At 40.9% G+C, this 17,004-nt stretch overlaps 1 protein-coding gene across 4 annotated transcripts in view; it reads left to right on the top strand.

Annotated features, from left to right (window-relative positions):
* The window catches only part of CSNK1G1 (casein kinase 1 gamma 1), a 424,976-nt gene that overhangs the window by 246,920 nt on the left and 161,052 nt on the right, over positions 1–17,004 (top strand). For all 4 annotated transcript variants that reach the window (XM_030188070.1, XM_030188057.1, XM_030188077.1 and 1 more), the window contains one exon: positions 13,916–14,067. In XM_030188070.1, coding sequence (XP_030043930.1) covers positions 13,916–14,067 — 152 coding nt within the window. The remainder of the gene's footprint in view (positions 1–13,915; positions 14,068–17,004) is intronic.

The raw sequence follows: 17,004 nt of genomic DNA, 5'->3' as shown, positions 1-17,004 counted from the left end.
GCAAATCTCCTGGACCGGATGGTATTCATCCCAGAGTACTGATAGAACTGAAAAATGAACTTGTGGAGTTATTGTTAATAATATGTAATTTATCCTTAAAATCGAGCATGGTACCGGAAGATTGAAGGGTGGCCAATGTAATGCCGATTTTGTTTTTTAAAAAAGGTCCCAGAAGAGATCTAGGAAATTATAGACCAGTGAGTCTGATGTCGGTGCTGGGCAAAATGGTAGAGACTATTATAAAGAACAAAATTACAGAACATATTCAAAAGCATGGATTAATGAGACAAAGTCAACATGGATTTAGTGAAGGGAAATCTTGCCTCATCAATCTACTACATTTCTGTGAAGGGGTGAACAAACATGGATAAAGGTGAGCCAGTTGATATTATGTATCTGGATTTTCAGAAGGCGTTTGACAAAGTACCTCATGAAAGACTCCAGAGGAAATTGGAGAGTCATGGGATAGGAGGTAGTGTTCTATTGTGGATTAAAAACTGGTTAAAAGATAGAAAACAGAGAGTACAGTTAAATGGTCAGTATTCTCAATAGAGAAGGGTAATTAGTGGGGTTCCTCAGGGGTCTGTGCTGGGACCGCTGCTTTTTAACATATTTATAAATGACTTAGAGAAGGGAGTAACTAGTGAGGTAATTAAATTTGCTGATGACACAAAGTTATTCAAAGTCGTTAAATTGCGGGAGGATTGTGAAAAATTATAATAGGACCTTACGAGACTAGGAGACTGGGCGTCTAAATGACAGATGACGTTTAATGTGAACAAGTGCAAAGTGATGCATGTGGGAAAGAGGAAACCGAATTATAGCTACGTCATGCAAGGTTCCACGTTAGGAGTCACAGACCAAGAAAGGGATCTAGGTGTCATGGTTGATACATTTAAACCTTCTGCTCAGTGTGCTGCTGCAGCTAAGAAAGCAAATAGAATGTTAGGTATTATTAGGAAAGGAATGAAAAACAAAAATGAGGATGTTATAATGCCTTTGTATCGCACCATGGTGCGACCGCATCTCAAATATTGTGTTCAATTCTGGTCGCCGTATCTCAAAAAAGATATAGTGGAATTAGAAAAGGTACCGAGAAGGGCGACAAAAATGATAAAGGGGATGGGATGACTTCCCTATTAGGAAAGGCTAAAGTGGCTAGGGCTCTTCAGTTTGGAGAAAAGGCGCCTAAGGGGAGGTATGTTAGAGATCTATAAAATATTGAGTGGAGTGGAACGGGTAGATGTGAAGCATTTGTTTACGCTTTCCAAAATACTAGGACTAGGGGGCATGCGACGAATCGGAGAAAATTTTTCTTCACTCGTGAATTAAACTCTGGAATTCATTGCCAGAGAATGTGTTAAAGGTGGTTAGTTTAGCGGAGTTTAAAAAAGGTTTGGGCAGCTTCTTAAAGAAAAAGTCCATAGACCATTATTGAATGGACTTGGGGAAAATCCACTATTTCTGGGATAAGCAGTATAAAATGTTTTGTACTTTTTGGGGATCTTGTCAGGTATTTGAGACCTGGATTGGCCACTGTTGGAAACAGGATGCTGGGCTTGATGGACCTTTGGTTTTTCCCAGTATGGCAATACTTTTATACTTATGGAACTAGTGCGGTGGAGTTTGAGTTTGTGGGAATGGGGACAAGCTTGTCCCCATATCATTCTTTACTATGGTCTCTCTCTGGGAGGTGGCCTTTCCAGATATGGGGGACTTTCTCCCAGAGGAGAAGGATCAGGATGATTCCCTGGTGTGATTCTTCAGGAAGGAAGAGCTTAACCATGTGATAACTTCAGTAACCTTAGCCATGCACATGTTGGCATCATCCCAGATGGAGGCATTGGATGGGAACCCAATCATTGAAAGTCTCAAGAAGCTGCCCAAGTCCTTCCAACTTCATAGATCCCTTTCACAGGTGATCCCTAGTGGTGTGGAAATCATCAGAGGCACTAAGTGCTTGGATAAGCTCTATCCATTCTCGAAAGGACCTGGACAATTGTTCTGTCCCCCTAATGTAAATGCATTGGTTACAGCTGTGACTAAGAAAACTACTATTGTGGTAGAGGGGGGCTCAGTACTTAAACAGCTTATAGTTGAAAGGTAGAGCATCTACTTAAGCAGGCATTCACCTCCTTGGCCATGGGACTTCATACCTCTATATGTGGAGGCTATTTAGCTCAGGAAGTATTATGGTGGGCCCGGGAGCTGCTGGTGGCTTTTGTGGTAGATGTCATTTACAGTCTTATCAGCATCTTATCACATTCAGTGAGGTGGCCCATAGGTGGCTTTGGCTATGTCATAGGATGGTGGATGCTACCTCCAAAGCATGCTTTAAGTAAGCTGCCCTTTAGGGGATTTTTTTGGAACATGGGCTTCGGAGACAGGGTCCAGTTGTCATAGAGGACCCAGATTGTTTCTGGCTTATGGCATGGCCTTTGAGAGACATCTCCTGAGTAACGAGAGTTACTGTATGCATTCATTGTCACATTGCTAAAAGCCCATAGATGGACTACATCCCTGGTGTATATGTCCGATGTAGGGGTCTTTCAGTGGTGGTGTGCCGAACACAATCTTTCCCCATGGAAGCATATTTGTCTTGACTCTGTATTTCTGCAAAAGAGATTGGAGAAGGGTTTGGCTGTAAACACTCAAAATCCAGATGGTGACCCTTTCTTGTTTTAGGGCAATTTGGGCAAAGGTCAAGGGGTGTGTTTGGCAGCACAAGTGGATGTCATTCATGTTTGCACTGAATGAAGCACATTATGGTTTCTTCTCTGGACTGATGCCCGGTGGGATCTCAGCCTGGTCCTCAGTGCCCTGGTGAGGCTGGCATTTGAGCCCTTGGAATGTGCTTTTGAAGGCCTTTACCATGAAGATGGTTTTTGTCATTTGCACAGGTGACTCTCACCCGTCCTGTAGGGATCCTTATTTGTACTTTATAGAAGAGGCTGTTTCACTCCATACAGTTTTGATTTCTTACTAAGTGTTTTCTCCCTTTCATGTCAATCGGGTAATGTCAGTCCTGGTCTTTGTGATAACTACACTCGGATTTTGTGTAAATCTTCATGTCTGAAGGGTGCTTCTTTTAGTATCTGGAGGTTACAATCCCTTCTGGAAGTTTGATAAACAATTCATTTTTTTTCAGGGCCCACTTAAAGGGGAGGCTGCTTTAGCGGCTGACCAAATTTTGGTTTCGGATTGAAACCAACCGAAAATCTGGGTTCAACCAAAAATGCCTGTGCATTTTTGGCTGAAACCAAACCTCTCTTCTTTTCCCATCCCAACCCACCCCATGCAATCACTCTGCTGCACCCCTATTTCCTGCTTGACCGTCTGTAGGCCCTCTCTGGGCCTACAGATGGTCAAGCCCTGGTGGTCTAGTGGTGTCTTCAAGGGCAGGAATTAACCCCACTCATTCCTGCCGTGTGCTACTGCTTTAAAGCAAATGGTTGCCGAGATTTCCCATTGCAGCCTCTTGAGACTGCCATATGAAGCCCCAGAAGTCATTTTCCGATTAGAACCAGCTTTTGGGGGGGGGGGGGGGAGCAGTTTTGTTTATAATTTGGTTTTTGACAAAACCGAGCAGCCAGTTTCAGCAGACGGGTTCGGGCTCGAGCAGCCAGTTTGTCACAGATTCAGTTTCAGCAGAAACCAAAGATCCTGGGTTCAGATGGGTTCTAGGCTGCCTCATATTCCTCCATAGTGCATCATTTTAAGGTGGTGATTGAGGCAGCACACATCCTTCATCAAAAAGCTGTTCCAGCGGTGAGGCACCATGTGCATTCCGTGTGAGTATAGGTGACCACCTGAGTAGAGATTTGGGCAGTTTCACCTGAGATTTGAAGGGTGGTGACTTGGTAGTTGTTGCATTCCTTTGTAAAACATTACAAGGTTGATGTTTTAACTAGGAGGGTATGTTGCTTTTAACAGAGCTGTGATTAGGGGGCCTCGTCTCTCCCCTCTCCATATAGTATTGCTTTTGCATATCCCATTGGTCTGGACTGATCTAGCAGGATGAAAAGGAAGGTAATATTTATTCATACCTATTAATTTACTTTCCTTGAATCCTGTTAGAGCAGTCCAGGGCCCCCCTGGAGGACTACAGCATTGGGGAATTTTATCTGTGCTCTGTTGCTCCCTCTGTTTTCCCTATGGTGTAGATAGTTTCATAAGTACTGGACTTTGTTGGTGCATTCTGCAGTAGTTTCCTAAGGGTTCTCAAGTGGTGAGTTTCACATCATGCTGCTTTGGCCTTGGCATACTGAAGGATTCAGGGCTGAATCAGCCCTTATACTGGTGATGCCACTGGAACAGTTCATTTTCTGTACCTGTATCTGCTGTTTGGAGGACACAACCCTTTGGTCTGGACTGCTTTAGCACGGTATTTCTATGAATCTTTCTATGTTTCAGGGGCACATTTTGGGTAGAGCATGAGCAGACCCATGATTTAGCCTTGGTCTTTATAAAATATGCACATTTGCTTGCACTATATAGATTTACATTTATACGAGCTCCTGAACTAGTGAAAATGTACACAGCTTCATTGTACTAAATCCCAACACAGGGGGTTGATCTCTTCAAATTAATCTATATAGCACAAAAACAATATAAGAGATACTTTTGTCAAAGCCTGAACTAGCCAAAATTTTTTAATACTATAGAGGCGTAAGGAGAAAAAAGCCTCAAGAAGCTCCCAGCATATTATAGCTAAGGGAGCAGGACTGCTTCATTACTGGCTCAAAAAACCTCCTCTGAATTTTGTTTTGGCTTAATTCATTTTTGCTAAATTTTGAGAGGCGTAATAACGTTCTATAGAGGAGGTTTTTTGAGCCAGTGATAAAGCGCTGGGAGCTTCTTGAGGCTTTTTCCTTCTTACGCCTCTGTACCATTAAAAAAATTTTGGCTAGTTCAGACTTTGACAAAAGTATCTCTTATATTGTTTTTGTGCTACACAGCTTCATTGTAGCCATGATTACAAGTGTGAAAAACTGAAGGAAAGGTTGAACATACAATCTATATTGTTTACTTAAATGTCAATAGTATGTTGCTATGCATACATCTGCAAATGTGACGTCTAACAAGTTAGACTTCTGTTTCCAAAGACAAACTAAATACTGTGCCTAGAATGATTTTAAGAGATTGGGGAGGGAAGGAAGAGGAAACAAGGGTCTCATTACTGAAATACAGGGGGTTCTTTTAACACGCTAACTTGTCAGCTAGGAAATTCACAACAGGAGAAACTTGGTATTACAAAGTCAAGTGGTGTGCAATTGTACTACAATGCACATTATCTTAAAATTTATATGCCACTAATATCAACATTACTGTTTGCAGAAGTTTACTAATTAAACAATCATAAAATATAAACTTCACCAGAATATGGATGAAGCAACATAGAAAGCCACAAAATCAAATCATATTCTTTTTGGTCTGCAAGAGCCTGTAACTTTGACATATTTACCTTTCAGTTACAGTGTGAATTGAATTTGATTAAATGAGGAAATTTGTTAGAATAAAATCTAAATGAAATGATTGCCAGGGTTTAAATTTAGTATCAGTTGAAAACATTATTTAAAAATACCATTTTGGAAGCCCAGAAAAAAACATTCCATGCTTTGATAAAGGACAAAAAAAGGACCAAACAATTGTTGTGGTTTTTAATGATGAGTTGAAAGACGTATTTTTCACAAAGTAACAGACTTAAAGAGGAAAATAGAGAATAGCATAGGTATTGGCAAGTTAAGTTTGAAATAGTGATAAGTCAAGTGAAGTAAATATTGAGCCTACAAGTTGGTGGGAAAATGTGGGATACAACTGCTACAAATAATAATAAGGGAAACTTTGAAAACATGCTTGCCAAACAAGCACATCTTGCTTGGATTGAAAAAAAATCCCATAACTTCTACTTCAGTGCAGCATTTATGATCCCCCGATGCCTGCTGAAGAGAAATCCAAACTGTGTTCACTTTCCAGACCCAGACCCGACTGTAGCACAAAATTTTTTTTTTTCAACCAATAATTATAAAGAGATTGATAAGGTGATTCATAATACTATATAACACCCTAATCATCTGAAGCTTTTCCCCTCCTAAACATAAGGCATTGCTGGTTTCTTATTTAGTAATATACTATATAGTAAATTTTTAAGTGAAGTGTTTATATATTACAAGATATTGTTGATCACAAATATACACAACTTTGGGTTTGTACAAGATCAATGAGTTTGACAAGCTAGTTTTGATCTTCCATGTCAGTTGCAGTGATGGCTAAACAGATTTTTTTTTTTTTGCTGTGGCCAATGTGCATTTGATGAATGACATTAGGGCATCAGAAGTGATCTATATTCCCCTGTGGTGCCAACCTGATAATGGGACATGTTTGTTTTTCTCAACGCATATCTACCTGGTGGTCTTGAGGCTTTGCACACTATTTGGCAGTATTGATCTGAGTCTGTCGTGTGACAAGCACATGCTGTGAATAACACTTTTTTCAATTATGTTTGAAGCAAAAAACCTTTGAGATATTTAAATCTTCTTTTGACATTATTCCCCTTCTAAATAGAATCTACTTTTGGAGGAATCTATAATAGAAGTTAGTGAGAGAGCCACTTTGCTTGCTTACTTATTCTTTTGAACAAGATGTAAGTGCAGTATCGAGACTCTATTTTCATAATGCTTAGGCCCATAGGCTTAGTTTGACTGTTCCATTGGGGAGGAGAGGGGCAAAGTGTGGGCTGTGACACATTAGCATATTCATTTGCATATATACATCTCATACATATTAATTATGGTTATCTAAAAAAAATAGACCAGAGAGGAACCCAGTTTATAAGACAGTGAAGATTTTTTTTTTCCACTGAAATGAACCAGTACCAAGGGAAATTTGTCTCATGGTGCCTATCCCCACTCTCACCCTCATGAATTATCGAGGGCAGTGCACACTGTCACTCTCCACTTCCTCTCACTACTGCTGCCTCTCTCTCCAAAGCCCTGCTCTTTCTCTCTCGCTCCCTCCAGACTAGTATTACCACTGTTCTGGTATTTTAAGCAGGTACTTTAACACTTAGCTAGCAGTCTGTTCTAGCTCCCTGGTTCATCATCTTCCTGTTGGTCATGTGAATAGTAATGTTCAGCAGCACTTTAACAAAAATCCTGTAGTTATCAGCAACTATAAACTGATTTGCCTAATAGGTTACCAAATGGCCACCAAGTTCAGATCTGCCAGCCTTAAGTTTATTGTTGGGTTACCAAACATGTTTAGAATAGGCATCGTATATATTAGCTGTACCTAATGTTTAGAGCAGTAGGATGCCAACCATGGAAGCCAGGGTTCAAATCCCATTGCTGTTCCTCGATTTTTTGGACAAACCACTTAACACTCCATTGCCCACACTTAGACTGCAAGCCCTGCAGAACTAGGAAATATCTACTGTACCTGAATGTAAGCTGCTGTGAGCTACTACTGAGAAAGGCATAATCTAAATTCAAATCCAAAATCCAGTATCAGGCATATTTTAAAGTAATAAAAAACCCTACAAATGTCATTCAGGAACTGTAGAGCAATTCTACCATATCATAATAGCACTAATTTCCAGGAGTTACACAAGAAGGGCCTACCTAAGAAAGGACTGTACTGTGGTGGGCTCTAGAACATCAATACAGCTATTGGAAAAGTAAACAAGCCAGATTAGTACAGATTGATCCTGCACAGACATTCAATGTTAGCAGAATACCTGGTCTCTTCCACACATGCAGAATGCAGATAGACCTTCACCAAATATAGAATAAGTAACTACAAACTAAAAATAGAAATATATAGACAAAAATTAAATGAACTCCTAAGATGCCAGACTTTGCACAGTGCAACACCAGAGAAACAGTAGGGTGTCCTCCTTATATTGTGCAAAATATAAAGATAGGTGTACATTTGAAAACCTGACATTCCATACTACATTACAAATTAAGTGGACCTTTTACTAAGGTGTGCTAATAGATTTAGTGTATGCTAAATACGAAGAAGCCTATTTTATATCCATGAGCTTCTTAGCATTTAGCACTAATCATTAGTGCACGCTAAATTCAATAGTGCACCTTAGTAGAAGGATCCCTAGATATGGTATACTGTCCTAACCAGAAGAAAGTGGTTTTGCCTTCTGAAAGCTAACTGAAAAATGTATTAACTTAGTCCACCGCACATGCACAAGTGCCTTCCTACCCATCACACGAACTCGGTCTTCTTGGTTCTTTTTTTTTTCCACGCATGAAGGTGTTTTGTCTTACGTCCTGATTTGCTCTGTCTTAGAGATCTATTTTTTGTGCCTTCTGGCTATTTTTTCGGATCTTAGTTGTGTTCCTGATGTTGGAACCTCTATTTTCTTTCCCTTTAATTTCTTTTGAGTTTTTTTTTGTTGTTTTGTTTTGTTCAGTTTTAAGTTTTATTTGTCTTTCCGTCCTCATTGGGCCGCGTTTAGTTTCTGACTTTGGCCGGGACTTTTCCTTCCCTTTTTTCTGTGCCTTTCCCTTTTTTTCAGGTAACATCACGTTGTTTAATTTAGCCAATGAAGTTTTTCTGTCCATGTCCACGAAGATTCCCAGTGGCTTCAAGTGCTGTAGCCGGTGCAACTGGACAATCTCTGAGGACACACGTTCTAGGTGTCAGCAGTGTCTTGGGTCCAACCATAGCCCTGTCAACTGTGTCTTCGCAAGAAGAGGACCCAGCTTTCCAGAAAGGCTGAACGAGAGAGGATTTCTGGAGCCGAGTTCATTTCCTCTAAGTTGGCATTGAGTTCGGACGCATCAGCATCAATGAACATGACACTGGCATCGGGAGCATCAGTAAGCATGGCTGCTACTACACCAGTAGACACTGGGAGCAGTGAAGCATCAAATGGGTCTCCACCTGCCTCATGGCCTCCTGTACAGGATCCCCGGGACCATCCATGGTCAGACCCGACACCGAGGCGACATGAAGATTTGACATCGTCCTCGTCGGCACCAAATAGCCTTTCTGACATGCTTCAGGCTAAGTTAAAGAAGCATATTCATTGGTCACCCTCGACACATGGTGCTGGGAGCTCCGGGGCGTCGAAGGATTCAACACCTGAAAAGCACTGGTGCCGGGAGGATGGCTCCTCTTCCGTACAGGAGGTACCGATGCACCTGTCTCCTAGCAGCCGAGATCCAGCTCTCGCATCGACCCCAGGGGTTCTGCAACCTGCGCCTCAACCAACATTACAGCTTTTCCCTGTGTTGGCCCTTGATGAGTGCATCCGGGCCTTGCTCCTTGAGCTGCTGCAGATGGCCTTATGCAACGGTGTGCATCGGCATTGGGGTTGATTGCACAACTGCCTTCCGTTGCAGCCCTGCTTGGCCCTTGGCCAGCGGTACGGCCTCTGACGCCTGCACTGCTTGCAGCCCCGTTGTCGACTGCCACCCAAGCCGGCATTCCTTGATGTCGGTGGAAGAAGCTTTGCTGGAGTCGAGACGGGAGTTGACTTCTTGATGCCACTCTCGAAAACATGGTTCCTCATCACCGAGGCAGATTGGATCTCAACAATCCCATCGGGAGATGCTGTCTGACACCGAAGAGGAGCACTCATGGGATTCAGAGGATGATGCCAGCTACCTTTCTTCAGACGAGACTTATGGGATTCCTTCTGAACCCTCCCCTCCACCTGAAAGGAAAAAGTCTTCTGCTGAGAGCCTTTGATTTCCATCTTTTGTAAAGGAAATGGCTGGTTCCATTCCATTTTATTTTGGAAGTGGAGGATGAGCCCAGGGCCACGATGCTCAAGGTCCTGGACTACACATCTTCTCCTAAGGAGGCTTTGCACCTCTCCACGAGGAACTCAAGGAAGTCCTCGTCAGGAGCCGGAAGTCCCCTCTGTTGGTCCCTGTCATGCCCAAGAAGATTGACACCCAGTATCGGCTCCACAGTGCACCTGGTTTTGATAGGCCTCGGTTGCCTCACAATTCCATGGTGGTAGAATCCACTCTCAAAAGAGCCAGGAATTCCAGGGACTATGCCTCGGTGCCCCCAGGCAGAGAAGCTAGAACACTGGATTCTTTTGGGAGGAAGATGTACCAGGCTCAATGCTCATTTCCCGTATACAATCTTATCAGATCTTCAGAAGCATTTACTTGTGAAACTCGGTGCACCAGCTGTTGGACTTGGTTGACACGCTCCCTCCAGAGCAGGCCAAGCCTTTTCACCATTTGTTCAAGCAGCAGAAGGCGTGCCAAAAGTGCTTGGCTAGGGGCACTTACAGCACTTTTGATCTGGCATCCAGGATCTCTGCTCAAAGTATAGCAATGCACAGACTCTCATGGTTGCGTGTTTCTGACTTGGAGCATTCTGTTCAGCAGAGTTTGGCGGATGCCCCTTGCCAGAGAGTATAACCTTTTGGAGAGAAGGTTGAAGAAAAGTTGCTGACCAAATAAAAAAAACACTGATACAATCTCTTCTCTTTCCCGCTGGGCGCCTTCTGCATCAACCTCCTTATCTAGGATGACCTTTGGCAAGCCCAAGGAGGAGTTCCTATTACTATTCTAGGCATAGGTACAACTCTTTGCATCACCAGCCTGTTCAGGCTCAGCCCCAGCATGCTCGTTCACATCAACAGCGTGCGCCTAAGAGCCCCTGCTGCTCCCCAGGCAAAGCAAGGGATGAGCTTTTGACTGGTTCCAGCAGAGCATGGCCACAGTAAAAGTGTTTGTCCCAGACTAAAATATTTTCACCAAAGATGGCCTCTTATATTCTATGACCAGTGGGTTCTTCAAATGGTCTGTCTCAGATACGCCCTCAGTTTGTATCTCAAACCTCCAAATTGCCCACCGAGAGCTTATTCATTCAGCTCTCAGCAAAGGTAGGCACTTGCAGAGGAACTCTCCACCCTTCTGAAGACTATACGGTCGAACCCATTCCACGAGGGGAAGAAGGGCAGAGATTCTAGCCCAGGTACTTCATTGTGTAGAAGAAGACAGGGGGGATTCATCCCATCATAGACCTAAGGGCTCTGAATAGATTCCTAGTCCAAGAAAAGTTCAGGATGGTTTCCCTGTTCACCCTTCTCCCAATGATTCAGAAAAGTGATTGACTATGCTCATATATACTCACATCCTGATACTTCCAGCCCACTGGAAGTATCTTTGATTTTTGGCTGGGAACACATCACTTTCAGTATTGCATGTTGCCTTTTGGGCTCGTGTCAACTCCCAGGGTCTTCACCAAATGTCTAGCGGTAGGTATAGCATTGCTACACATACTGGGTGTCCATGTGTTCCTGTATCTCGTTGCTTGATGATTGGCTGGTGAAGAGCACCTCGGAGGAGGGTGCTCAGGAATCTATGCAGATGACTATTTGGGTGCTATTAATTAGCAATATGGAATCACATTCTGTTCCATTGTAACATGGAGTTCCGCAAGGCTCAGTTCTGTCTCCTATGTAATTCAGTATCTTTTTAGCCCCGTTAATAATGTTTAAATAGGATCTGGGAAGTTTCCCATACTTTATCTGATGATATTCAGTTGCTTGTAGTCCATGACTCTGGGATTTTTGAATTCCGAAATTCCTTGGATTGTTTCTTAAATTTCTTCTTGGATAGCTCAACATAACCTATCCTTGAACACTTTGAAATCAGAATCATGATGATTCTCAGACCGCTACCCTTCCTGTCTATTTCAACCAAATACAAATATAGCTGAAATCCCTATAAAAGATTATTTATTCTTGCAAGGTGTTATTATCAATAGCTCTTTAGTCAACATATCTACTTGTTAAAGTCGTAATTAGATGAGAAGGCACTTAAAACACTACTGACTGCTTTAATATTAAACCGTCTGGACTAATGTAATTCACTTTTAGCAGGTGTTCCTTCTTACTATATTAGGAGACTTCAAGTTGTACAGAATACAGCAGTAAAAATGTTACTCAAAGGGGAGTACCATATGCTTCAGTTTTGTCAGCCATTTTGTTTAATTTATACACATGTCCATTATGTGAAGTATTACAGAAAGTTGGGTTAAAATTTAGGATTTTTTATTTATTTTTATTTTATTTTTGTTACATTTGTACCCCGCGCTTTCCCACTCATGGCAGGCTCAATGCGGCTTACATGGGGCAATGGAGGGTTAAGTGACTTGCCCAGAGTCACAAGGAGCTGCCTGTGCCTGAAGTGGGAATCGAACTCAGTTCCCCAGGACCAAAGTCCACCACCCTAACCACTAGGCCACTCCTCCACATAGATCTGTACCGACAATATGATGGTGTATTAGTCTTGTAAAAATGATATTTTTGCCATATTAGTAGTGTTGTGCGACCTTGTGAAGGCTCTGGAGTGGCTAAATTCTCAGGGGTTGACACTTCACTTTCAGAAGTTGTAGACATTAATAACCTTGATGGAAATCCGATTTAGTTTGTGAACAAGTGAGACAGGGATTGTTGTGATTTTACATTGAAATTGGAATCAACAAGTAAGACCTGTAATAAAAGAAAAAAAAAAAAAAGGTACAGAATGAGTGTGGAGTTAGGAATCGCCACCCAAAAAAAAAAAAAAAGATCTTGGAGTCATTGTAGATATTCTGAAAATTTTCATCCCAGTACATTGCAGCTGCCAAAGAATCAAAGAATATTAATGATGATTGTAAAACGAATTGAGGTCAAAATTGAGACTATAGGAAAGTTCCAGAGAAGGGTGGCAAATATGATAAGCCTAGAAGAGAGGTGACAGGGAAGGGGAAATGATAAATGTTTATAAAATCATGGGGGAGTGGAATGATTAAATAGGAAACAGCCGTGTAACCTATGAGAGAACACTAAAGCAAGAAGACATTCCATAAAACTAACTACTAAGATTTAAAACAAAATTGAAGAAAGCTCAATCTTGCTTCCCCCCCCCCCCCCCCCCCCACCCCCCCCCCAATGCACACACTATTAAGTTGTGGAATATTTCTGAAGGACGTGGTCAAGGTGAGTAAGACAGCTTGGCTCAAAAGACGTTTGGACAAGTTTTGGAGGAGAAAGACCAGAACAAATTATTAGTCAGGTAGACTTAGGAAAGCCACCACTCTTCCTTTGAAATGAACTTAGAAAAATTGCATTTACTTTGTGGTATCTTAAGTATTTATGACCCATACTGCTCACTGTTGGAGACGGGATGTTGAGCTTGATGGACCTTAGTCTGATTAAACATGACTTTTCTTATATTCATATTTCCATGTTGGTACTTTGTGCATGAAAGAGCATAAATAGGCAATGTGAGAAAACAAACCTTGTGAATAGTGTTTCCTTGCTGGGAATTGGAGACAACGTGCACGTGAAGAAATATGTAAGTTGGTACAGTAAGGTAGAATAAACAGTTTTTTGTCCAAGCATATTGAGTAAAATATGAAATATTAGACAATTGAGCTCTTTCCATCTGCTTGTACAAATCATAAATTCCTAACTTGTGTGTTTCTTTCGATACAAAGAATTGGGTTTGGTTTGGTGTTCCCAGTGGTTTGTCTCTATCTCCCACCTAGTACTGAGTTGTAGTAATTTACACCATATGACAAACATATTTCTTGGTCTATTCAAATTCTATTCAACTGCTTATTTTGAATATAAATAATATAGACACTTTTGGGATACCCAATACTTGAAGACTACATAAAACTTTTATATAACTACTTTGGTTTTCAGAGATTTGGAGAGAACAAGTTATACTGAATATCCATTCTAGGTCTTCTCATGTCTGTGCTGCTTCCAGTATTTGAAGAACCTCTGTTTTTTGTAAAACTCCCAGCTTTTGCAGTAAATTAGTCTTTGCCTTAATAACAGGAGTATGTGGAAAAGTTAATAGAATAGGAATGGTGGTAGATACTAAAAGTTGAAGCTAGGCTTGAAATCCTGTTTCACAAATGTTTTCTCTTTCAGCTGAAGGCCTTCCCCAAGTATTCTATTTTGGACCTTGTGGAAAGTACAATGCTATGGTACTGGAGTTGCTTGGCCCTAGCTTGGAAGACTTGTTTGACCTCTGTGACAGAACATTTACTTTGAAGACTGTATTAATGATAGCCATCCAGCTGGTGAGTAAAATAAAAGTGGTTGTAAATGGGGTTTCCAATGGGTTTTGTTAATACAGGTTATTGCACGACTGAAAAATAACTCACATAGGGGATAATTTTATAAAGAAATTGAGCATGTAGAACTATGCTGTGTGCACTCAGCTAGATTCTTATAAAATTGCTGGGAGTGTACATGTACAAAATTAAATAAAACAGATAACATAAAGTATCTATATTTAGGTGTGATATACTTAGTCATTCACAGGGTTGGTGCAGATAAGGATTGACAATACACATACTTGCACCTTTTTTTTTTTTCCTGCATACATGGTATGTAGTCACACAATTATACCTGCCTTGGACAGGTGTAAATCTATGCAGCTACTTTATCTGGGGTAATTTTATAAAGGCAGATAGGCACTTGTTGCCTTCATAAAATAAACCAATCATTCAAAAAAAATAAAAAAAAGACAAAAAAACAAAACCCTACAGGTAAGATAATTTGAGACAGTTCAGCAAAAGGACAACTGTTGCCTGATATTGATGAATTAGGGGACTATTAGACACTTGTGCCAGTATAGTATCAGGCTCTGATATGTTGGCTTGTATTTCAGTCATTGCTAAGGCAGCATTCTTTCAAAATCCAGCGTCAACTCATACAATAGTGTTGGACAAGTGGACATTAATGTCTGATCTATATTCCATATATGAGGTTTTATACTGTTTGTTTGTTTGAGTGAATGGCTTGCAGTTGCTTAGAAGTTCTGGATATGAACTACTTGATGTGTTGGTAGTTCTTAGGGGATTTAAGAGATTTTCAAGAAGAGTCTTTTCAAGAAACTAGAAACCTTTGACACACAAGGCAACAGAGTATTGCATTGAAAATCTTTTAGACACTGGATTTTATATGCATTTAAAAATTAATATTATCAATAGAAATCAAACAAAATAAAACATGGAAAAGAAAATAAGATGATACCTTTTTTATTGGACATAACTTAATACATTTCTTGATTAGCTTTCGAAGGTTGTCCTTCTTCGTCAGATCGGAAATAAGCAAATGTGCTAGCTGACAGTGTATATAAGTGAAAACATTCAAGCATTACTATGACAGTCTGACAGGGTGGGAGGATGGGGGTGGGTAGGAGGTATGCATGGAGACATCAAAGCATATCATTGATATTCTAACAGGATGGGTGTGGATAGGTGAGGGGTGGGGTGATCAACAGAGACATACAGCTTTATGGTTTATAATGGGCTAGGAACCCCAGATCCTTGTTAAGTCCTTTCTGTTGGGTGTTAAAATATTCAATCATTCTGACTTATTTCCGATCTGACGAAGAAGGGCAACCTTCGAAAGCTAATCAAGAAATGTATTAAGTTATGTCCAATAAAAAAGGAATCATCTTATTTTCTTTTCCATGTTTTATTTTGTTTGATTTCTATTGATAACCTTAAGAGTGGACTAACACGGCTACCACACTCCTCTACTTAAAAATTAATATAAAACTGGGACTGATTGAAATATGAGACAGTGTATTTAGCAGATACTGTGCTGGCTTAGGCTCCTATATTTGATGATCCCATAATTAATCAATATTAGGTGGGAGTTGTCCTTTTGTTGGCCTTTGTGAAATATGCATAATATATATTTATTTATTTTATTTGTTACATTACATTTGTATCCCACATTTTCCCACCTATTTGCAGGCTCAATGTGGCTTACATAGTACCGTAAAGGCATTCGCCAAGTCCGGTAGAGAAACAAATACAAAGCTGATATTATGGTTGAATAAAGGTACATGTGTTTCTCATATAGTGGGGGTTAAGGAGAGGAAAGATTATATAGTGTCCATTACGAGCTTTGGTTTTCCTGTGTTTGAGTGTAGGTATTTATGTTGGGTCGGTGGGGTATGCCTTTTTGAATAGGTAGGTTTTTAGCGATTTCTTGAAGTTTAGGTGGTCATAAGTCATTTTCACAGCTTTTGGCAATATGTTCCGTAGTTGTGTGCTTATGTAGGAGAAGCTGGACGCGTATGTTGTTTTGTATTTGAGTCCTTTGCAGTTTGGATAGTGGAGGTTTAGATATGTTCGAAATGATCTTGTTATGTTTCTGATTGGTAGGTCAATGAGGTTTGTCATGTATCCTGGGACTTGGCTGTAGATAATTTTATGGACCAGGGTGCAGATTTTGAAGGTGATACTTTCTTTGATTGGAAGCCAGTGCAGTTTTTCTCGGAGGGGTTTGGCACTGTCAAATCGCGATTTACCAAATATCAGCCTGGCTGCTGTGTTTTGAGCGGTCTTGAGTTTCTTTGTGAGTTGTTATTTGCATCCTGCATAGATTCCGTTGCAGTAGTCTGCATGGCTTAGTACCATTGATTGTACAAGATTGCGAAATATTTCCCTCGGGAAGAAAGGCTTTACGCGTTTAAGTTTCCATGTTGAGTGCAACATTTTCTTTGTTGTGGAGTTCACTTGGCTCTCGAATGTGAAGTTGCGATTGATTGTGACGCCGAGTATTTTCAGATTGTCTGAGATAGAGAGGGTATGGTCTGGGGTGATTAAGGTAGTGGGTTTGTACGTGTTGTGTTGAGATGAGAGGACGAGGCAGTGTGTTTTTTCAGTGTTCAGTTTCAGTTGAAAAGAGTTGGCCCATGAGTCCATGGTGTTCAAACCGAGTTTGATTTCATTGATGATTTCTGTTAGATCATGTCTGAAGGGAATATATTTTGTGACATCGTCTACATAGATGAACGGGTTGAGGCCTTGCTTTGATAATGACTTGGCCAGTGGGATCATCATTATGTTGAAAAGTGTTGGTGATAGTGGTGATCCTTGAGGTATTCCACAGTCTGCTTTCCAAGGTGGTGATATATTTAAGTTTGATTTCACTTGGTATGTTCTGGTGGTTAGAAAACCCTTGATCCAGCTAAGTATATTTCCACCAATCCTGAA

The sequence above is a fragment of the Microcaecilia unicolor genome, chromosome 1 (assembly GCF_901765095.1).
Source record: "Microcaecilia unicolor chromosome 1, aMicUni1.1, whole genome shotgun sequence".
In the NCBI taxonomy this organism is placed as follows: domain Eukaryota; kingdom Metazoa; phylum Chordata; class Amphibia; order Gymnophiona; family Siphonopidae; genus Microcaecilia; species Microcaecilia unicolor.
Note: the sequence above shows the minus strand (reverse complement) of the source record. Positions and strands in the feature narration are given on the sequence as shown.